Source organism: Pecten maximus, chromosome 18 (genome assembly GCF_902652985.1).
Source record: "Pecten maximus chromosome 18, xPecMax1.1, whole genome shotgun sequence".
NCBI classification, from domain to species: Eukaryota; Metazoa; Mollusca; class Bivalvia; order Pectinida; family Pectinidae; genus Pecten; species Pecten maximus.
In genome coordinates this window covers 32,479,560-32,504,970 of record NC_047032.1, presented here as the reverse complement: position 1 = coordinate 32,504,970, position 25,411 = coordinate 32,479,560, and the positions used below count along the sequence as shown (strand labels likewise).

The following is a 25,411-nucleotide window of genomic DNA, read 5'->3' as shown; positions in this document are numbered from 1 at the left end:
TGATACTATCACTACAACCCTTTCTGATGTAATTAACGTCGATAACTCAATAAGTGATCACAAAGTAGTTTTTGCAATAATTGATGTGAAAAGAGATTTTGAAAAATCAGTTAAACGTAAAGTGTGGATCTACGATCAAACAGATATCGATCAGCTAAAAACTATCATTAATAACATACAATGGCAAGAACAGTTCGACTCGTGTACCGATGTTAACGAGATGTGTGACTTCTTAACTACTAGTATTACGACTGCTATGGATATGTGTATACCGTCAACATTAGTGCAAATATGCAAACACGACAGACCATGGTTTAACAACAACATTAGAAAACAAATACGTATACGAAATAGATTAAAAAATACAATGATAAAACACAATAATATGCATAACATATCGAAATACAAGAAAGTACGAAACAAAGTTAATAATATGATTAAACGCGCCAAGGAAATATTCTATGAAAACATTGATAATCTTATTGATAGCTCCAATTCTCACCCTAAAACGTATTGGAAATTGCTCAAACTTTTACTTAAAGGGAAGAAAAACACTGAAATATCTCCACTTTATAGTAAACATTCATCGAACTATTTCTGATGACACACAAAAATGCAACCTTTTAACGATTACTTTACATCTATATCGACACTAGATGACCAAGGCAAACACCTACCTACATTTGATACACTAACTGACTCCATACTTACCGATATAGTTATTACATCCGACGAAGTGAAAGATATATTATGTACTTTAAGTATAAATAAAGCAACAGGGCCTGATGGAATAAGCCATAAAATGTTGAAATTGATTATTAATGTGATTGCTCTACCTTTATCTATCATATTTAATGTGTCCCTTCAAACTTGTTCCTATCCCGAAAGATGGAAAATAGCAAATGTTATGCCTATATTCAAAGGTGGGGATAAACACAGTGTATCTAATTACAGGCCAATATCATTACTAAGTTGCGTTGGAAAAATATTTGAGCGTTTAGTATACAAACATATTTACAATTTGTTCAACCAATACAATCTCATATACAAGTTACAATCAGGATTCTTACCAAAACACTCTTGCACGCGCCAACTGATAGAATTGTATCACTCTATGCTGTTATCGTTGGAAAATTATGAACACATAGCATTTATTTTTTGCAACTTCTCCAAAGCCTTTGATAGAGTTTGGCATAAAGGCCTTATACACAAACTTGGACAATATGGACTAAATGGAAACTTACTTACCTGGATAGTTAATTATTTGTCGTGCAGGAAACAGTCTGTTTATATAAATAATTCCAAATCTTCTTTGACAAATATTAATGCTGGTGTACCACAGGGATCTGTCATAGGGCCTCTATATTTTCCTCATTTATATCAACGATATATCCACCGAACTCACATCATTATGTCGTCTTTTTGCTGACGACACTTCATTATCATACTCTTCAAAAAATTTAGATGATATTACACGTGTTGTTAATACTGATTTAAAAGCTCTTGAAAAATGGTCAAATGACTGGCTTATGTCCTTCAACCCCAAAAAGACAGAAATCATGCTAGTATCTTTTTCAAATCTTCCTTACCAGCCACTTTTTACATTCAATAACACAGTTATAGAAATAACAGAAAAACATAAACACTTAGGAGTAATTTTATGTAGTGATACTAAATGGTCAAAACATATAGACGAAATCATCAAGAAGGTTTCTAAATATATAGCAACTCTTCGTAAACTGAAATTTCTACTAAGCAGAAAAACAATAGAAAAATGTATTTAACTTACATTAGACCTATGTTAGAGTATGCATGCGAAGTTTGGGATAATAGTGGTGTTACCAATTCCAATAATCTTGAAAATTTACAACTTGAGGCAGCTCGTATTATTACAGGGTTACCAGTATACACAAAAATAGAGTTTATATATAAAGAAATTAGATGGCTTTCATTAGCCAAGAGGAGAGAGATAAGAAAATTAACCCTCTTTTATAACATAAAACATAACATAGCTCCCCTATACTTATGTGATAGCTTACCGGATAATATTGGAGTCTTAACAAATTATTACTTAAGAAATTCCCAGCAAGTGCGGCAACAACGTTATAGACTCCAACGCACATTAAACTCCTTCTTTCCTTCAACTTCTTCTCTTTGGAATAATTTAGACATATCTATTAGGAATTCTCCAACTTTAAATTCCTTTAAATCAAATTTTAGTAAAACGTTCTTTACAGAAACTGATGTATGCTTTCTAAATTTTGGTACTCGACAGCTAAATATTCTCCACTGTAGATTGAGAAATAGAGCAAGTACTCTGAATTACGATCTTTTCAGATCCAATCTTTTGCCTTCAGCACGATGCGTATGTGGATCCGCGTGCGAGGACTCGTATCACTTCTTCTTTGTGTGCCCTAAATATCACATTATACGACAGACGCTTTTAAATGATCTCCATTGGTACCCTGGTAATATCACATTAGATATACTTCTAAGAGGTGATGCAGATCTCGAAAACGATGCAAATCTTAGTATTGCAAAAGCAGTCCAACTTTATATTGACAGTACTGGCAGGTTTTGACTTTCTGAGCACCTTACCCCATTTCCTTTAACTACCCTATATCTTAGCTAATACCTAATTAAATTAATTAATTAATTATATGTTATACTGTATATATGTCAATAGTTTATATCATTTGTACATGTATCTGCTGGCTGGTATGGTTGAACGACTCAAGGAAAGGAATGTTTTCGAGTGGATCTACAGAGTAAAGTTTTTCATGGAATGTGCATAACGGACAAAGTTTTAAGAAAGTGTATTGATCGATGTTTTCCAGCCTGTCAGATAACTATTTACAACTTATCGCTACTGCTAATATGTATGTGTATGTAAAAGAGTATTTGTACATAGGAAATGACTATTACCCCCCCCCCCCCCCCCCTTCTTTTTCTTCCACCTTTCCCTTTTTCTCCTTCTCTCCTTTATAGATTTTTTTTATTTATATATATATATATTGCATTCACTGCTGTCCATTATGTATTGATTTATATTATGTACTAGGGAGAGAGGGCGTCACTAAGTTGGAAAACTTGTGTCCAATCCCAATTGTCAACAATTTATGACAATAAAAATATGTTTAAATCAAACCAAGTTCTATCGGTTGTATCAGCTTCAATGAATGGTACAACGTGAAATACAAAGAGGACCAGGCCCTGTATGTTTATAAATTGCACGAGTACCACGCTGCAGGAGATTTGGAAATACTTCCAGGAACTGCAGGAGGTTGGGATCCCAATGTTTGCATGTGGTTCCTATTTCGTTGTTATTTGGATTAGAAAAAAAAGTTGCAATCAGCAAATCCAATGAAGCCTATTAAACCTTTATACACAAAAAGCAATGCTGATATGCATGTTTGAAAAACTGATTTGCACGAAAACGATTTGCAAAAAAATATTTAATGTCATTAACTCTTTTGTATTATATTTGTTGGTGTTACATGAAAATGAAATGCTAGCCATGTCAACAAATGCAGAAGCAATCAGATAACAGATATTTGTTGAGAATAAGTTGTTTCAAGAGTTTGCTTGCAGTTATATTATTTGTGTTGCAAGACGAATTCGTTTGTTTGTTTTTTGCACAAATTGATTTGTTATATTATTTGTGTTTTGTTTTTGTTGTTTGTTATTTTGTTACAATAGTTCTGTTAATTTATTTCCTGATGGTAAAACCTGTCTATAAAATTACCTAATTGCTTTCAAACAAGGGTTTATTATTCAGATTTTACGTTCATGGTAAATTCATGGCTTCATGAACAAAGCTCCCTTCAGGTATACGGTTGTAATAACAGGTGGTCATAATGACAGGCTTTACTGTATGTGAAAACATCATGTATTACATTGTTTTTGCTTTTTTAGAGAAAGTAATAAAAATAAATACAATTCTGTGATATTGGTTTATTGATCTTGTTTTATATAATTTCATGATAAAAATTATGCTTTTCAATTAAGGTTTTACACCTTGCAGGAAAATGATATGTGCAATATATATATGTTTTTATATTTATATAATATAATAAATATAGCATAGATAATTTTTGATAATAGCACTAATTTTTTACAGAAAAATAAGAAAGCTGCCCAAAGGTACGTGGTTCATCGTAACACTTTAGCCTATAATATAGTATAGGAGGACATTCTAATACATGAATGTAATTTATAATTTCATACTTTTCACAAAGGTGTTTAGATGTTTAAAACTTATTATTTTGCTAGTTTGCATGTTTTAGACAGATTTGTGGATTTTGCGAAAAAAGCAAAACATTAAATAGTTGCAAAGGCAGATACATTTTTATACATATATAATTTACTTTGTTGCATATTCGCGCAGATACATTTTTTATGTTTTAAAAGCCAAATTTGCTTTCATATGATAAACATGATAGTTTTATATTGTGGTTTATGTTTATATTGGCAAAAATCACCATAATTTGTTTTTCCATAATGATGCCTTTTTTTGAAAAATAGTGACAAAAAAAAGCTGAAAAAAATTCCCAAATTTTCGAAATTAAAAAAAAATCATTAAAAATAAAAAAAAAATCCACATATCTTTATTCTGTTTTTTGTATTGGCATGCATAAAAGATGCTTGATGCAAAAACATAGAGTTTGCAAGTATATTGATAAAAATAAAAGTGCCTGAGCATAGCTGCAACTGTACAAGAGTTATCTCCCCTTACAAAATATGCGAACATGTATTCATGCGCATTGCTCAGTGTTAATCTGGTCAAATGCATTGGCCAAATGAAACAGTTGGTAGTTTCTTTGGGTCCAACTTGAGTAGAAATTGAAATATATACATATACACAAACAGACATAAGAAGCGTGTTTTATTCTCTGTTTTATTTATTTGTTATCAACAATACAATATAAAGATAGACTCATTTATTGGTAAATAAATCAGAGTACGAGGCAGTTGTATAAATCCGCATATTAGAAAATAAAAACTCATTATTGCAATAGTATTGAACACCTGTAGTAAATACAAATATTAGATATAGTTACATATATGTATAGCTATATAATAGTCCTCAAATACGATAACTTGGGTAACAGGGTTAGGGCCAATCTCAGGTACTCAAGTCCACAATAAGGGTTAATATAAATCTCGGGTGTACACTATGTCAGGAAAGATCCTGTTTTGCTCTGTCAACTTTTCTGTAAATTCTTTTCTAATAAGGATTAATAAAGAGCCATCCACTGAGCATGTATTTTGGTACTTTGGTCAATGATTTTTGTTCTCGGCATACATTTGAGCCATTAAAGAACTGTATAAATGTATATATAAACTAAATTTCATTTCTTTATTGTATTGCTAGTTATTGCTAGTGCAGATATCTGCATATGGACGTGTGTGCAAAGTCTGTCAACATCTGAGTGACATACAGTTTATATGATATGGTCATAATAATCAGGTAATTGCTGTAATTATATCATATGTATATCACCTGTATTCGACGTGTGGACGTTATTATAATTAAGATATACGAATAAGTAGTCTCCCTTTGACTGTTGTATTTTATGATTTTCATTTAAAAATTCAATCTCTGTAACAGAAACCTCGGATACTCCAGTCCACCAATAGGTTACGGGGAAACCTCGGATACTCCAGTCCACCAATAGGTTACGGGGAAACCTCGGATACTCCAGTCCACCAATAGGTTACGGGGAAACCTCGGATACTCCAGTCCACCAATAGGTTACGGGGAAACCTCGGACACTCCAGTCCACCAATAGGTTACGGGGAAACCTCGGACACTCCAGTCCACCAATAGGTTACGGGGAAACCTCGGATACTCCAGTCCGCCAATAGGTTACGGGGAAACCTCGGATACTCCAGTCCACCAATAGGTTACGGGGAAACCTCGGATACTCCAGTCCACCAATAGGTTACGGGGAAACCTCGGACACTCCAGTCCACCAATAGGTTACGGGGAAACCTCGGACACTCCAGTCCACCAATAGGTTACGGGGAAACCTCGGATACTCCAGTCCACCAATAGGTTACGGGGAAACCTCGGATACTCCAGTCCGCCAATAGGTTACGGGGAAACCTCGGATACTCCAGTCCACCAATAGGTTACGGGGAAACCTCGGATACTCCAGTCCACCAATAGGTTACGGGGAAACCTCGGATACTCCAGTCCACCAATAGGTTACGGCAAACCTCGGGGGGACTTCAACTTACACTGAACACCCTGGTGCATCTTTTTTGCTATAGTACTAATTAACTGTATACATTTTCAAGGATAAAACGAGATGACAGCCATTATTAATATTATCTTTAGAGTTTTAAATCGTCTTAACTACTATCGAATACTGATAGAATGAACATCAGTGGTGATTGCGTCCGTAATTTTTAGTTGATGATTTAGGGGCCATCATGATATCGGGGTCAGCATGTCCACCCGGATAAATATCAAAATGCTATCTGCGGTACTATTTTAAATGTTGTCATCATCTCTTCTTTACAATTGGATCTTTGTAGTCTGTCCATCCCGCTTTGGTTTTTCCATTAGAAATCATCAGCATTTCTCCTTCCGGCTTGTCGGTTATAGTTTCATTGTGATCAAACTGACTCCAATCGGTTCGTTTGGCAATGACAAACATAGCTATGTGCATCGAAACTACAACAATTTTTACAGCAAGTTCGATTATGTGACGCTTCAGTCGGAAGTCATAGATGTCGTACATAGAGCATGCGCCTTTACCACGACAGGAAGTGCTCCAAGTCAAACAGGAAGTGTCGGTAACCATTCCCATTATCATCGGCCCTGGGAACCAACCTGGAACAATAGAAACATGTTTTAAACTTCTCTCTCCCACAGGCTTATTATATCTTAAAGGTTATAACTTAAATAAGATTTTTAAAATGTGACTGATTTTGTTTTCAAGAGCCTCCTTAAAACAGAGAGTTCCATACAACGGCGTGCAGGTTGATGAATCGTGATAGCTAAGGGAAATAACTCCCGATACCTCCTCCTTACACACACGTGATTGGATATTTTTTCTTTGTTTTCTTGGTAAATACTCAAATGTGATAGGTCGAAAAATTCTTTTCATTCTTCTATGAAAGAAATTCCGAGAATGGCGCGAAAAATGTGAAGTCACAATACGACAATTGACATTGCGTATTGATTTGAGAAAAATAATCCCAATTAAAACCAGTAAAATTGAACATAAAACATGTTTTAAATTAGAAAATAATTTTCAAAAATTAATTTTAAGCTTTGATTTCAATTTATTTTTTTGTAGTTTCATCGGAGTATGAAACAAATTTTGTTTGCAAACAAAATTGCAAACAAAATTTGTTTCATACCCCGATGAAACTAAAATCATATGACATCAATGCTTAAATAAATAATCCAGACCGCAATATTGTAAAACAAACCTCAGATACTCTGCCCACGTGACTATCGAATATCGCTACACCGACTGTAGATACAATATGGTGAACAATCTCATACATCAATAAAGCCTGTCCCGTAATGTGAACCTTGTTTCATTGACACGTGATATACAGTGGGAATTCTGTTATTAAACAAAGCTTATCCCCCTATCCCATTTTGATCAAACTCCACCCACTTTTGAAAACATTGACAATAGCCTGCAACATTAGTGTTCGATGGATTGGAAAACTACTACTAAGGTTATCCAACCAATTTTGATTCATTATTAGTGTATGGATTTCTGATCTGTGTATAAGTGTTTACACTGTTCCACTCTGTCAGCGGTACTTGTACATCACTTATCCACGATAAGGATTTATTGTTGGATATTATCCCCTCGTTAGTGATCTATCCGATATCCTGATACCCATATAACTTAATGATAGACACGTAGGCAAGCCTTACCGAGGAGTGTCTGAAGAAATGAAGACAATCCGACAGCCAACGACTTTTGTTTATCTGTGACGCACCTGAAACAAAATAAACAGATAACTAAAATAAAAACTTTATTTTTCTCTTTTTGAAGAAATCGTGTCTTCCTTTTCCCCCTTACAGGGACATACTTAGAATGGAGATTTCCAAATCGATCCCTCGTCTGTTTTTAATTTTGTCTCCGTTGAGTGTTGCCCTTACAGTTGAATCAGCAACTTTAACAAGTAAAATTCATTTTGAATACTTCAGTTTGTTTTGATGACACATTTACATGACACCAACCGAAAATGTTAGGTTTCTCAAAAGCAAAACGACGAGTTCACATTCGGGACAACAACGTAAAATTGTGTTTCTATCATTAAATTTGAAAGATTTATTGACAAAACAAACGCAAAAGGTCATTTTAGTCAGAACATTGAAACAACAAATCGGAGGTTTTGGCAGAATAAACTATCTTATAAGTGTTGGTTGAGCTTATATTGTGACGTTGAAAAGGTTACAGAATAAACTATATGTATTGATAACAGAACGAAATATTAAAATGTATGCGGAATCCCATTGTGAAATTGATTATACGGAAAAACTAGCCAGAACACAACAGTAATTGTTAAATATGTTGAGAATATGTAGGCAGTTGACAAAAAATGTTCATGGAAATGTTATCCTTTAAAAATCCAAGATGGCCACCTTAAGATTTTATTGGTTGAACATGTCGTCACTAAATAACTACTTTTCGTCATTCAATAATGGAGTATTACTAGTTTTTTTCTGTATATAGTATAACAGTTAACAGATAAGGTAGTAAGCTATAATCTACAGCAAAGCCTGACACAAGATCATATTTATACATATATATATATATATATACTATCCTGATACTGACGACAGTCACGTTCATGGGGGATCCAAAATTGCCAGTTTTGTTCCAGACATATGATCGACATCGAGGATCTATACTACAAAGCACTCCATTCTATTCAGGCTCTGTCCGAATTTCTTTGCTCATGGTAGCAATGATTGCGTATTATCTAGTTGAATAGCCAATATCATATAGTATGTTGGATTTAAGAGGATTCCAATCGTTGTCGGTGATGTGACAGTAGGAAATGCGAGATGGGGCAGGTCACCGTATTTTGTGAGAGTAGATCATGTGGTATCATACACGTTTTGACAACAAGGACTTTGTCCAAGTTGATATCAATATTATCGGACACAGACAACTCTTTTGCGTTTACATTGTACATGATACATTCGATATGTTCTGGACAACCAGCAACGACAATATAGGTGGTGGTTCCTTTCCCATTGGTTGTAACATGATTAGTCACTAAGTTTTCCTTGACGGTCAGCACCGTTACGTGAGTACCATGTGAAAATCTTGCTGGTTAGGAGTATCTTACCTCTGAAAATGAAGGTTACAATGATCTGATCAGAATGTACTACAGATAGATAGGTAAGCATTTGACCTTTGTCCTCTATGAACCTGAACGTTTAACCTATTGCCCATCGCGTGTTGGCGATCGATTCGCGTTTTACGGTTCTTCAAGATTTCGTTGGCTGCTGAAAAAGTCCAGAACGGTGTTGTTTGGAAAATTTACACTCGATTAACATACCTGTAGTAGTACAATAACTCTTCATGGTATTGAAAGTTTCGATGTAGCTTCCCTTAACTGGTCAAGGTCATACACCCCGACTACTGTACATTGTATAAGAACAAATTAAAGAATTGTCCCCAGTCGGGCTGAACTAACACCAGACAGTTTAAATACACTGGATGGACGGAAAGTCTCATTCCACTATACCCCTCCTAGAATACAAGGAAACAATACCGGATTCAGCTTTATATTTTCGTACTTTCCTTTATCTTAGTTTCGTATTTCAGTTCCTTACCTGATGCTGAAGATAATACTAGGCATGCCTGCCATGGTGGCTACGAGACCGCCAAAGAAAGACAGTGTCATGAACGGTGCCAACATGTTACAGTCGGAGTCACAGAGACCTGGGGTAGCAGTTCCGTTAACTCCTAGACAGGAACACTCCACAAACGTCTACAATTTGGTATAATACATTGTATAATGGTGAGTAAAGCTATCGATTTGAAAGCGTATTTCTGTAATAAAGACAGTTCCTATACATTTTCCTCAAAGAGTCGGTAGTCAGCTGCCAGGATTACTCTTCCAAATAATTCAGTCTCAAATGAGATGTTTAGACATAGCTATATTTAGATTAATTACTACACTAAATGTAGACATAGCTATATTTAGATTAATCACTACACTAATGTAGACATAGCTATATTTAGATTAATCACTACACTAAATGTAGACATAGCTATATTTAGATTAATTACTACACTAAATGTAGACATAGCTATATTTAGATTAATCACTACACTAATGTAGACATAGCTATATTTAGATTAATCACTGCACTAATGTAGACAAAGCTATATTTAGATTTATCACTACACTAAATGTAGACATAGCTATATTTAGATTAATCACTACACTAATGTAGACATAGCTATATTTAGATTAATCACTACACTAAATGTAGACATAGCTATATTTAGATTAATCATTACACTAAATGTAGACATAGCTATATTTAGATTAATTACTACACTAAATGTAGACATAGCTATATTTAGATTAATCACTACACTAAATGTAGACATAGCTATATTTAGATTAATCACTACACTAAATGTAGACATAGCTATATTTAGATTAATTACTACACTAAATGTAGACATAGCTATATTTAGATTAATCACTACACTAATGTAGACAAAGCTATATACGGATTAATCACTACACTAATGTAGACATAGCTATATTTAGATTAATCACTGCACTAAATGTAGACATAGCTATATTTAGATTTATCACTACACCATATGTAGACATAGCTATATTTAGATTAATCACTACACTAAATGTAGACATATCTATATTTAGATTAATCACTACACTAAATGTAGACATAGCTATATTTAGATTAATCACTACACTAAATGTAGACATAGCTATATTTAGATTAATCACTACACCATATGTAGACATAGCTATATTTAGATTAATCACAACACTGAATGTAGACATAGCTATATTTAGATTAATCACTACACTAATGTAGACAAAGCTATATTTAGATTTATCACTACACCATATGTAGACATAGCTATATTTAGATTAATCACTACACTAAATGTAGACATAGCTATATTTAGATTAATCACTACACTAAATGTAGACATAGCTATATTAAGATTAATCACTACACTAATGTAGACATAGCTATATTTAGATTAATCACTACGTTAAATGTAGACATAGCTATATTTAGATTAATCACTACACTAAATGTAGACCTATCTATATTTAGATTAATTACTACAATAAATGTAGACCTAGCTATATTTGGATTAATCACTACACTAATGTAGACAAAGCTATATTTAGATTAATCACTACGCAAAATGTAGACATAGCTATATTTAGATTAATCACTGCACTAATGTAGACAAAGCTATATTTAGATTTATCACTACACTAAATGTAGACATAGCTATATTTAGATTTATCACTACACTAAATGTAGACATAGCTATATTTAGATTAATCACTACACTAAATGTAGACATAGCTATATTTAGATTAATCACAACACTGAATGTAGACATAGCTATATTTAGATTAATCACTACACTAATGTAGACAAAGCTATATTTAGATTTATCACTACACCATATGTAGACATAGCTATATTTAGATTAATCACTACACTAAATGTAGACATAGCTATATTTAGATTAATCACTACACTAAATGTAGACATAGCTATATTAAGATTAATCACTACACTAATGTAGACATAGCTATATTTAGATTAATCACTACGTTAAATGTAGACATAGCTATATTTAGATTAATCACTACACTCAATATAGACCTATCTATATTTAGATTAATTACTACAATAAATGTAGACCTAGCTATATTTGGATTAATCGCTACACTAATGTAGACAAAGCTATATTTAGATTAATCACTACGCAAAATGTAGACATAGCTATATTTAGATTAATCACTGCACTAATAAAGACAAAGCTATATTTAGATTTATCACTACACTAAATGTAGACATAGCTATATTTAGATTTATCACTACATTAAATGTAGACATAGCTATATTTAGATTAATCACTACACTAAATGTAGACATAGCTATATTTAGATTAATCACTACACTAAATGTAGACCTATATATATTAAGATTAATTACTACACTAAATGTAGACCTAGCTATATTTGGATTAATCACTACACTAATGTAGACAAAGCTATATTTAGATTAATCACTACGCAAAATGTAGACATAGCTATATTTAGATTAATCACTACACTAATGTAGACATAGCTATATTTAGATTAATCACTACACCATATGTAGACATAGCTATATTTAGATTAATCACAACACTAAATGTAGACATAGCTATATTTAGATTAATCACTACACTAATGTACACAAAGCTATATTTAGATTTATCACTACACCATATGTAGACATAGCTATATTTATATTAATCACTACACTAATGTAGACATAGCTATATTTAGATTAATCACTACACTAAATGTAGACCTATCTATATTTAGATTTATCACTACACTAAATGTAGACATAGCTATATTTAGATTAATCACTACACTAATGTAGACATAGCTATATTTAGATTAATCACTACACTAAATGTAGACATAGCTATATTTAGATTAATCATTACACTAAATGTAGACATAGCTATATTTAGATTAATTACTACACTAAATGTAGACATAGCTATATTTAGATTAATCACTACACTAAATGTAGACATAGCTATATTTAGATTAATTACTACACTAAATGTAGACATAGCTATATTTAGATTAATCACTACACTAATGTAGATAAAGCTATATACGGATTAATCACTACACTAATGTACACAAAGCTATATTTAGATTTATCACTACACCATATGTAGACATAGCTATATTTATATTAATCACTACACTAATGTAGACATAGCTATATTTAGATTAATCACTACACTAAATGTAGACCTATCTATATTTAGATTTATCACTACACTAAATGTAGACATAGCTATATTTAGATTAATCACTACACTAATGTAGACATAGCTATATTTAGATTAATCACTACACTAAATGTAGACATAGCTATATTTAGATTAATCATTACACTAAATGTAGACATAGCTATATTTAGATTAATTACTACACTAAATGTAGACATAGCTATATTTAGATTAATCACTACACTAAATGTAGACATAGCTATATTTAGATTAATTACTACACTAAATGTAGACATAGCTATATTTAGATTAATCACTACACTAATGTAGATAAAGCTATATACGGATTAATCACTACACTAATGTAGACATAGCTATATTTAGATTAATCACTGCACTAAATGTAGACATAGCTATATTTAGATTTATCACTACACCATATGTAGACATAGCTATATTTAGATTAATCACTACACTAAATGTAGACATATCTATATTTAGATTAATCACTACACTAAATGTAGACATAGCTATATTTAGATTAATCACTACACCATATGTAGACATAGCTATATTTAGATTAATCATTACACTAAATGTAGACATAGCTATATTTAGATTAATTACTACACTAAATGTAGACATAGCTATATTTAGATTAATCACTACACTAAATGTAGACATAGCTATATTTAGATTAATCACTACACTAAATGTAGACATAGCTATATTTAGATTAATAACTACACTAAATGTAGACATAGCTATATTTAGATTAATCACTACACTAATGTAGACAAAGCTATATACGGATTAATCACTACACTAATGTAGACATAGCTATATTTAGATTAATCACTGCACTAAATGTAGACATAGCTATATTTAGATTTATCACTACACCATATGTAGACATAGCTATATTTAGATTAATCACTACACTAAATGTAGACATATCTATATTTAGATTAATCACTACACTAAATGTAGACATAGCTATATTAAGATTAATCACTACACTAATGTAGACATAGCTATATTTAGATTAATCACTACGTTAAATGTAGACATAGCTATATTTAGATTAATCACTACACTAAATGTAGACCTATCTATATTTAGATCAATTACTACAATAAATGTAGACCTAGCTATATTTGGATTAATCACTACACTAATGTAGACAAAGCTATATTTAGATTAATCACTACGCAAAATGTAGACATAGCTATATTTAGATTAATCACTGCACTAATGTAGACAAAGCTATATTTAGATTTATCACTACACTAAATGTAGACATAGCTATATTTAGATTGATCACTACACTAAATGTAGACATAGCTATATTTAGATTAATCACTACACTAAATGTAGACATAGCTATATTTAGATTAATTACTACACTAAATGTAGACATAGCTATATTTAGATTAATTACTACACTAAATGTAGACCTAGCTATATTTGGATTAATCACTACACTAATGTAGACAAAGCTATATTTAGATTAATCACTACGCAAAATGTAGACATAGCTATATTTAGATTAATCACTACACTAATGTAGACATAGCTATATTTAGATTAATCACTACACCATATGTAGACATAGCTATATTTAGATTAATCACAACACTAAATGTAGACATAGCTATATTTAGATTAATCACTACACTAATGTACACAAAGCTATATTTAGATTTATCACTACACCATATGTAGACATAGCTATATTTATATTAATCACTACACTAATGTAGACATAGCTATATTTAGATTAATCACTACACTAAATGTAGACCTATCTATATTTAGATTAATCACTACACTAAATGTAGACATAGCTATATTTAGATTAATCACTACGCTAAATGTAGACATAGCTATATTTAGATTAATCACTACACTAAATGTAGACATAGCTATATTTAGATTAATCAATACACTATATGTAGACCTAGCTATATTTAGATTAATTACTACACTAAATGTAGACATAGTTATATTTAGATTAATCACTACACTAATGTAGACATAGCTATATTTAGATTAATCACTACGCTAAATGTAGACATAGCTATATTTAGATTAATTACTACACTAAATGTAGACAAAGCTATATTTAGATTAAGCACTACACTAAATGAAGACATAGCTATATTTAGATTAATCACTACACTAATGTAGACAAAGCTATATTTAGATTAATCACTACACTAAATGTAGACCTAGCTATATTTAGATTAATCACTACACTAATGTAGACATAGTTATATTTAGATTAATCACTACACCATATGTAGACCTAGCTATATTTAGATTAATTACTACACTAAATGTAGACATAGTTATATTTAGATTAATCACTACACTAATGTAGACATAGCTATATTTAGATTAATCACTACACTAAATGTAGACCTATCTATATTTAGATTAATTACTACACTAAATGTAGACAAAGCTATATTTAGATTAAGCACTACACTAAATGAAGACATAGCTATATTTAGATTAATCACTACACTAATGTAGACAAAGCTATATTTAGATTAATCACTACACTAAATGTAGACCTAGCTATATTTAGATTAATCACTACACTAATGTAGACATAGTTATATTTAGATTAATCACTACACCATATGTAGACCTAGCTATATTTATATTAATCACTACACTAATGTAGACAAAGCTATATACGGATTAATCACTACACTAATGTAGACATAGCTATATTTAGATTAATCACTGCACTAAATGTAGACATAGCTATATTTAGATTAATCACTACACTAAATGTAGACATATCTATATTTAGATTAATCACTACACTAAATGTAGACATAGCTATATTTAGATTAATCACTACACTAAATGTAGACATAGCTATATTTAGATTAATCACTACACCATATGTAGACATAGCTATATTTAGATTAATCACAACACTGAATGTAGACATAGCTATATTTAGATTAATCACTACACTAATGTAGACAAAGCTATATTTAGATTGATCACTACACCATATGTAGACATAGCTATATTTAGATTAATCACTACACTAAATGTAGACATAGCTATATTTAGATTAATCACTACACTAAATGTAGACATAGCTATATTTAGATTAATCACTACACTAATGTAGACATAGCTATATTTAGATTAATCACTACGTTAAATGTAGACATAGCTATATTTAGATTAATCACTACACTAAATGTAGACCTATCTATATTTAGATTAATTACTACACTAAATGTAGACCTAGCTATATTTGGATTAATCACTACACTAATGTAGACAAAGCTATATTTAGATTAATCACTACGCAAAATGTAGACATAGCTATATTTAGATTAATCACTGCACTAATGTAGACAAAGCTATATTTAGATTTATCACTACACTTAATGTAGACATAGCTATATTTAGATTAATCACTACACTAAATGTAGACATAGCTATATTTAGATTAATCACTACACTAAATGTAGACATAGCTATATTTAGATTAATCACTACACTAAATGTAGACCTATCTATATTTAGATTAATTACTACACTAAATGTAGACCTAGCTATATTTGGATTAATCACTACACTAATGTAGACAAAGCTATATTTAGATTAATCACTACGCAAAATGTAGACATAGCTATATTTAGATTAATCACTACACTAATGTAGACATAGCTATATTTAGATTAATCACTACACCATATGTAGACATAGCTATATTTAGATTAATCACAACACTAAATGTAGACATAGCTATATTTAGATTAATCACTACACTAATGTAGACAAAGCTATATTTAGATTTATCACTACACCATATGTAGACATAGCTATATTTATATTAATCACTACACTAATGTAGACATAGCTATATTTAGATTAATCACTACACTAAATGTAGACCTATCTATATTTAGATTAATTACTACACTAAATGTAGACATAGCTATATTTAGATTAATCACTACGCTAAATGTAGATATAGCTATATTTAGATTAATCACTACACTAAATGTAGACATAGCTATATTTAGATTAATCACTACACTAAATGTAGACCCAGCTATATTTAGATTAATTACTACACTAAATGTAGACATAGTTATATTTAGATTAATCACTACACTAATGTAGACATAGCTATATTTAGATTAATCACTACGCTAAATGTAGACATAGCTATATTTAGATTAATCACTACACTAAATGTAGACCTATCTATATTTAGATTAATTACTACACTAAATGTAGACATAGCTATATTTAGATTAATCACTACACCATATGTAGACCTAGCTATATTTAGATTAATCATTACACTAAATGTAGACATAGCTATATTTAGATTAATTACTACACTAAATGTAGACATAGCTATATTTAGATTAATCACTAAACCATATGTAGACCTAGCTATATTTAGATTAATCACTACACTAAATGTAGACCTAGCTATATTTAGATTAATCACTACACTAATGTAGACATAGTTATATTTAGATTAATCACTACACCATATGTAGACCTAGCTATATTTATATTAATCACTACACCATATGTAGACATAGCTATATTTAGATTAATCACTACACTAATGTAGAAATAGCTATATTTAGATTAGACCCAGCTGTAGATTTTGCATTGTACCCACATGTCCACACTTATTAAAGTCTCGTCATAGAAATATAACAATGGTTTAAATGTTCATTAGACTAATTGTTTTAGTTAATAGATATTCGTCGGAAATTCAACAAGAATTACCTGCCCTTGTTGATCAGAACATCCGGCGTGGCACGGCGAGAAGTAGTTTTGTCCGTCCGATCCACAGACTGGGAAATAATCCGTATCGTCACATCGGCAAGATTCTGTACAATTCATATGTCCATGGGTACTATTGATAAGAAAATATATAAAAGTCATAAACCACTTAAAACGCGTGTTTTAGTATCATTTTACAGGAAAACCAACAGAGGCGGAATATGTTTTACATCTATAGGTTCACATAAACTTTGCAGAAATTATTTTGAAACTCATTGAATTATATCGTTAAAATAATGAGTATAACATGTTTTGTCTGTTAATTTCTTTTGGTACTGTTTCCATAGTCTGTCAGTGCTCGATACGTTATAGATGATCTACCAGTCCTAAAAATGCAGTACGTTTGTAGTGAAGTTGGACAGGATACCATGTTTTTGACGGGATAATAAATGGAGTGCAATGTTATGGTATATCATTTTAATACAATTGTATTGTTTTTCTGTAACGTATTTGGTCCCACCCTCAGACTTTATAAGGATGTATTATACTCATATGTCATTGTTACTGACAAATTAATAAACGTCCCGGAAATTACAAAGTTAAAGATTCTGTTACACTTATACTATTACAACAAGTCAAACGAGTGTGTATAGCCTATGGATGTCTGTAAGTGTCACAAGACTACTCAAAATATAAAGTTGTTGATAAAAAAATCAACATCGATTTAATTTGACAAAGCTACAAAAATCAGTGTCCTTTGTATATGTTTAAGTTTCCTTCCAGTTGTATTTCTATTATTAGATGTATACGAGTTTATCAACATAATTTATCTTCACTTATATAAAACAAGTGTTTCAATCAATGTATTCAACGATAATAGGTGTCATCTTCGTACATTATTTAACAGATACTGGGTGTCACCTTTGTACGTTAATTAACCGATAACGGTTGTCACCTTTGTACGTTAATCAACAGGTACTGGGTGTCATTTTTGTACGTTAATTAACAGATACCGGGTGTCACTTTTGTACGTTAATTAACAGATACTGGGTGTCACTTTTGCACGTTAATTAATAGATACCGGGTGTCACTTTTGTACATTTATTAACAGATACTGGGTGTCACTTTTGTACGTTAATTAACAGATACTGGGTGTCACTTTTGTACGTTAATTAACAGATACTGGGTGTCACTTTTGTACGTTAATTAACAGATACTGGGTGTCACCTTTGTACGTTAATTAACAGATACCGGGTGTCACTCTTGTACGTTAATTAACAGATACCGGGTGTCACTTTTGTACGTTAATTAACAGATACCGGGTGTCACTTTTGTACGTTAATTAACCGATACTGGGTGTCACTTTTGTACGTTAATTAACAGATACTGGGTGTCACCTTTGTACGTTAATTAACAGATACTGGGTGTCACTTTTGTACGTTAATTAACAGATACCGGGTGTCACTTTTGTACGTTCATTAACAGATACCGGGTGTCACCTTTGTACGTTAATTAACCGATACTGGGTGTCACTTTTGTACGTTAATTAACAGATACTGGGTGTCACTTTTGTACGTTAATTAACAGATACTGGGTGTCACTTTTGTACGTTAATTAACAGATACCGGGTGTCACCTTTGTACGTTGATTAACAGATACTGGGTGTCACTTTTGCACGTTAATTAACAGATACCGGGTGTCACATTTGTACGTGAATTAACAGATACTGGGTGTCACCTTTGTACGTGAATTAACAGATACTGGGTGTCACTTTTGCACGTTAATTAACAGATACTGGGTGTCACTTTTGAACGTTAATTAACAGATACTGGGTGTCACTTTGTACGTTAATTAATAGATACCGGGTGTCACTTTTGTACATTTATTAACAGATACTGGGTGTCACTTTTGTACGTTAATTAACAGATACTGGGTGTCACTTTTGTACGTTAATTAACAGATACTGGGTGTCACTTTTGTACGTTAATTAACAGATACTGGGTGTCACCTTTGAACGTTAATTAACAGATACTGGGTGTCACTTTTGTACGTTAATTAACAGATACTGGGTGTCACTTTTGTACGTTAATTAACAGATACTGGGTGTCACCTTTGTACGTTAATTAACAGATACTGGGTGTCACTTTTGTACGTTCATTAACAGATACCGGGTGTCACTTTTGTACGTTAATTAACAGATACCGGGTGTCACCTTTGTACGTTAATTTACCGATACTGGGTGTCACTTTTGCACGTTAGTTAACAGATACTGGGTGTCACTTTTGTACGTTAATTAACAGATACCGGGTGTCACTTTTGTACGTTAATTAACAGATACTGGGTGTCACTTTTGTACGTTAATTAACAGATACCAGGTGTCACTTTTGTACGTTAATTAACAGATACCGGGTATCACCTTTGTACGTTAATTAACCGATACCGGGGTTAGATTTGTACGTTAATTAACAGATACCGGGGTCAGATTTGTACGCTAATTAACCGATAACGGTTGTCACCTTTGTACGTTAATTAACAGATACTGGGTGTCACTTTTGTACGTTAATTAACAGATACCAGGTGTCACTTTTGTACGTTAATTAACAGATACCGGGGTTAGATTTGTACGTTAATTAACAGATACCGGGCTCAGATTTGTACGCTAATTAACCGATAACGGGTGTCACTTTTGTACGTTAATTAACAGCTACTGGGTGTCACTTTTGTACGTTAATTAACAGATACCGGGTGTCACTTTTGTACGTTAATTAACAGATACCGGGTGTCACCTTTGTACGTTAATTAACCGATACTGGGTGTCACTTTGTACGTTAATTAACAGATACTGGGTGTCACTTTGTACGTTAATTAACAGATAATAGGTGTCACCTTTGAACGTTAATTAACAGATACTGGGTGTCACCTTTGTACGTGAATTAACAGATAATAGGTGTCACCTTTGTACGTTAATTAACCGATAACGGTTGTCACCTCTATTCGTTAATTAACCGATACTGGGTGCCACCTTTGTACGTTAATGAACAGATACTGGGTGTCACCTTTGTACGTGAATTAACAGATACTGGGTGTCACGTTTGTACGTTAATTAACCGATAACGGTTGTCACCTCTATTCGTTAATTAACCGATACTGGGTGTCACTTTGTACGTTAATTAACAGATACTGGGTGTCACGTTTGTACGTCAATTAACCGATAACGGTTGTCACCTCTATTCGTTAATTAACCGATAATGGGTGTCACCTTTGAACGTTAAACCCTACAATCTTCGGGTTGTTACATCCCAGAAAATATCCAGTAATCGGGATGAAGACGGAGAAAATCGAGATTCCCAGGATCATTTTTGCACAGGCGACTGGAGTAAGTTTCAATTTGGTCACAAGACATCCGCCTAAAAAACTCCCCAAGGCAGCAGCGGATACACCGATTATTCCTGTAAGATAGAAAAACCAAACGATATTTACCTGTATTTCCAAGTTATCGCATGATTTGGAATTAGCATTATTAGGAAATGATTCTGTATGTAATCTGAAGCCAGAAATATGTTTAGAGATTCGTGTAAGCGGTGGACAAATGGAATCTGTCCGTCATCAATTCAGAAATGGAGTGTATTCTGAACTCTATCTATGCGTGTGTTGCTGTTGGCGTTACTACTCAGAATTAAGGAAAATTAGTATCTTCTACAATTATGTTCCTAATTCACGCTACGAAAAAGTTAAACTCATTCAACCACTCTAGTCTGCGAAGTTACTTTTAAGATAGCGCCACTCACCCATCACGATGTTCGCGAACCAGGCCGGAATCTGGAACTGTGTTTCCATGTACTTAGGTAGGAACGCTAAGACCCCCCCAACAACAAACAAGGTCAGACAGTTGGCCAACACCACCAACATGTACAACCTGTTAGTCACCAGCTTCCCGAGACCCTTAAAGATGTCTGGAGAAACAAAAAACAAAGGAAAACACCATTAAACACTATTAGTTGTGCAGGGTTTTATATTTTTAAAAAATAATAAAAAATAACATTCACAAGTTATGGAATTAAACTAACCTGAATGGAATAGAAATACAAATGCATACAACGTGTTATTGATACATGTATAATGATATAATATAATATTATATAAAATGATATAATATAATATGATACAATATTATATAATGTAATGTTATCATTGCATCTGAGCACACAAATGTTGATAACAACTCATTATGGTATGATGGAGTGATAAAGATTGTAAAAGTATGTCAAGACATTTTGTTCCGTAGAACCAAGTGATTTCTTAGTTTAGCCCTATCACTAGTTTTAAGTTACATTTTATACAATGATAAATTACCTTTAACGTTTTAAGTTACATCTAATACAAAGATAAATTACCTTTAACGTTTTAAGTTACATTTTATACAAAGATGAATTACCTTTAACGTTTTAAGTTACATTTGATACAATGATACATTACCTTTAACGTTTTAAGTTATATTTTATACAATGATAAATAACCTTTAACGTTTTAAGCTACATTTTATACAAAGATAAATTACCTTTAACGTTTTAAGTTACATTTTATACAAAGATAAATTACCTTTAACGTTTTAAGCTACATTTTATACAAAGATAAATTACCTTTAACGTTTTCCAGAAAACCTGACTTCCCGTCCCCGTGATCCATTGGCCTCGATTTGAACCTGCGCGGGAAACAGAAGACTGGAATTCCTGATAGGATTGCGAGGAAACCAAACAGGAGGAAGCCCAGCCACCAGGCCCCCACCCAGCGGGGGTCCCTGGGGGTGATGTACACGTCTACAAATATATATAAATAAGATATATATATATCTAACTTGATTTTATTTTTCAATTTCAACAAATTTTATTATACAAGATCTTATAGTACAAAGGGTTTTGACAACAGGCTTAGCCTATATCAGTCTTCTCCCACATACATATGTAAATGACATTTTGATAATATAATATTGATAGCATTTTTCTAGACAACTTGAACAATAGAGCTATATAATTAGGGTTATTTATAACATTTGAACATACACTCATACACTCATACACACATCATTGTAATAGTTTAAGTAGTTTTTCATAGTTTAATGGAATAATTTCTAGTTGAAAAGTATCAAAAGTTCAGGAAATATTTTTATTTATATACATAAACATTATATATATATATATATAAAAAATAGATAATTATACAAAATTTTGTAGAGCAAAAGCGCTTCACCTACCTGACATTGAGAAAGATGAGTATTTTATTGAACAATGATAATAATATACATACATATTAATGAAATATTATATAATTAATTGATTCAATGAGAATTAAAACCTTCTCGAATTAGTTATAAATCTTTCTACATTACTTAAAACAAATTTGTTAAGATCAAGTGAAAGTTCATAGTTGCCACATGTTAGTAAGTTAATATCTATAAAACCAACTTGTATAAATATGTCATGTATAAAGTGCCTTATATGGTTGTAATTTGGACAATAGAAGAAGTAATGGTCTAGATCCTCAGAGTAATAACCACAGGAACAGGCTGAATTTGGAATTAGATGATCTATTAATCTGTGATAATTTAAGTTGCTAGCAGAGTTTCTTAATTGGCAAAGAGTGATATTTAATTTTCTAGGTGAGCAAAGTTTAAATAAGTGAGTAGTATCAGAGTTTAAAGGCCTATTTCTATTCAATTTAGATTTAAAAATATTCAGTGAAGGAGCACTAGTTAAGTCTGTTTCAAGGGAGTTCCAAATTTTCATGACATCAATGAAGTAGCTGTTATCATACAAGTTTGTTCTGCATCGAGGAATATTAAAGAATCTATGATTTCTAAGGTTATGATGTGGAGCATTATTATTAATATAGGGTCTAACAATATCAAATAAATATTCAGGAGTCATTTTGTTCAATATTTTATACATTAGGATAAGTTTATGTTTGCGACGTCTTTCAATAAGTGGTTCTAAATTAGTTTCAATGTAAAGTTTATGATGAGATGTTCCACTTCTTAACCCAGTTATTATTTTCATTGCTTCAATTTGAATTGATTCAAGTAATTTCGACTCTGCAGTAGTACAATTATCCCAAACAGTATCTGAATATTCAAAATTGGTCTAACATATGAACAATATAGTGTAATTAATGAGTTCCTATCAATTTTATGTTTGAGCATTCTTAAAATGTTTAATCTTTTATAACCTTTTTCATAAATATCTTGAATATGATTGCTCCATGTGCCTTTAGAATTTAATGTGACTCCTAGATGTTTATGTATATCTTTCTCATTCAGAGGCTGATTATCAAAAATAAGTGTTGGATGATTTCTGGTTTTTTTTGTTACGGTTAATGCTATAGTTTTATTTGGGTTGAAGATTATTTTCCATTGGCTAGCCCAGTTGTTGATAGATTCTAAATCCTCATTTAATTCCATACATGGAGTTACCAAGTCATCATCTACAATAACATATAAAGAAGTGTCATCAGCAAATAGCTTTATATTGGTACATACTTCATTAGTTAGATCATTAATAAAGAGTAAAAACAGAAAAGGTCCAAGAATTGATCCTTGAGGGACTCCAGAATTTACATTTTTAAAACTAGATGAATAACCATCATATACAACTCGTTGTCTTCTATTTGAGAGATAATTTTCAAACCAGTTATAGAGATTACCTTTTATGCCATATTTTTTTAATTTATATAATAATCCTTTATGCCAGACTCTGTCAAAGGCTTTGCTAATGTCACAGAAAACAAGTCTTATATCTTTCCCTTCATCTAAAGTTTTTGAAATTGTATTATATACTGTGAGTAACTTGATTTTATGAGTTACATGTCGGGTAAGGACTGGGACTAACAATCATACAACAAACGTCAATGGAATCATACACTATTAATTCATAGATGTTTAAATCAGATTGAAATACAACATTTACAACTAAAAGTTGTGACTAAAGACACTATACCGTGATAGGAAACCAAAGAAGGTTCAAAATCAACTACGATCACAATCAAATCATCAAACTTAATGATTCCACGACTACAGTACTGGGTCAAACTGACGGCAAGTGTTGACTTGGGTACAGAATATATGTCGGAGAAATCTTGAACTAGGTACAGAATACGTGTCAGTAATTCTTTAACTAGGTATATAATACGTGTCAGGGAATACTTTAACTAGGTATATAATACGTGTCAGTAATACTTTAACTAAGTATATAATACGTGTCAGTAATACTTTAACTAGGTATATAATACGTGTCAGGGAATACTTTAACTAGGTATATAATACGTGTCAGGGAATACTTTAACTAGGAATAGATTATGTGTCAGGGAATACTTTAACTAGGTATATAATACGTGTCAGAGAATACTGTAACTAGGTATATAATACGTGTCAGTAATACTTTAACTAGGTATATAATACGTGTCAGTAATACTTTAACTAGGTATATAATACGTGTCAGGGAATACTTTAACTAGGTATATAATACGTGTCAGTAATACTCTAACTAGGTATATAATACGTGTCAGTAATACTTTAACTAGGTATATAATACGTGTCAGTAATA

At 31.8% G+C, this 25,411-nt stretch overlaps 1 protein-coding gene across 1 annotated transcript in view; it reads right to left on the bottom strand.

Annotated features, from left to right (window-relative positions):
- Positions 1 to 4,868: 4,868 nt before the first annotated feature.
- Positions 4,869 to 25,411, bottom strand: part of LOC117316814 (solute carrier organic anion transporter family member 3A1-like) — a 30,372-nt gene continuing 9,829 nt past the window's right edge. Inside the window, exons 3-9 of the mRNA XM_033871590.1 lie at positions 22,457 to 22,633; positions 21,605 to 21,769; positions 21,076 to 21,265; positions 17,820 to 17,949; positions 9,827 to 9,984; positions 7,910 to 7,974; positions 4,869 to 6,841 (exon numbers count right to left, since the gene is read on the bottom strand). Coding sequence (XP_033727481.1) covers positions 6,513 to 6,841; positions 7,910 to 7,974; positions 9,827 to 9,984; positions 17,820 to 17,949; positions 21,076 to 21,265; positions 21,605 to 21,769; positions 22,457 to 22,633 — 1,214 coding nt within the window. The 3' untranslated portion in view covers positions 4,869 to 6,512. The remainder of the gene's footprint in view (positions 6,842 to 7,909; positions 7,975 to 9,826; positions 9,985 to 17,819; positions 17,950 to 21,075; positions 21,266 to 21,604; positions 21,770 to 22,456; positions 22,634 to 25,411) is intronic.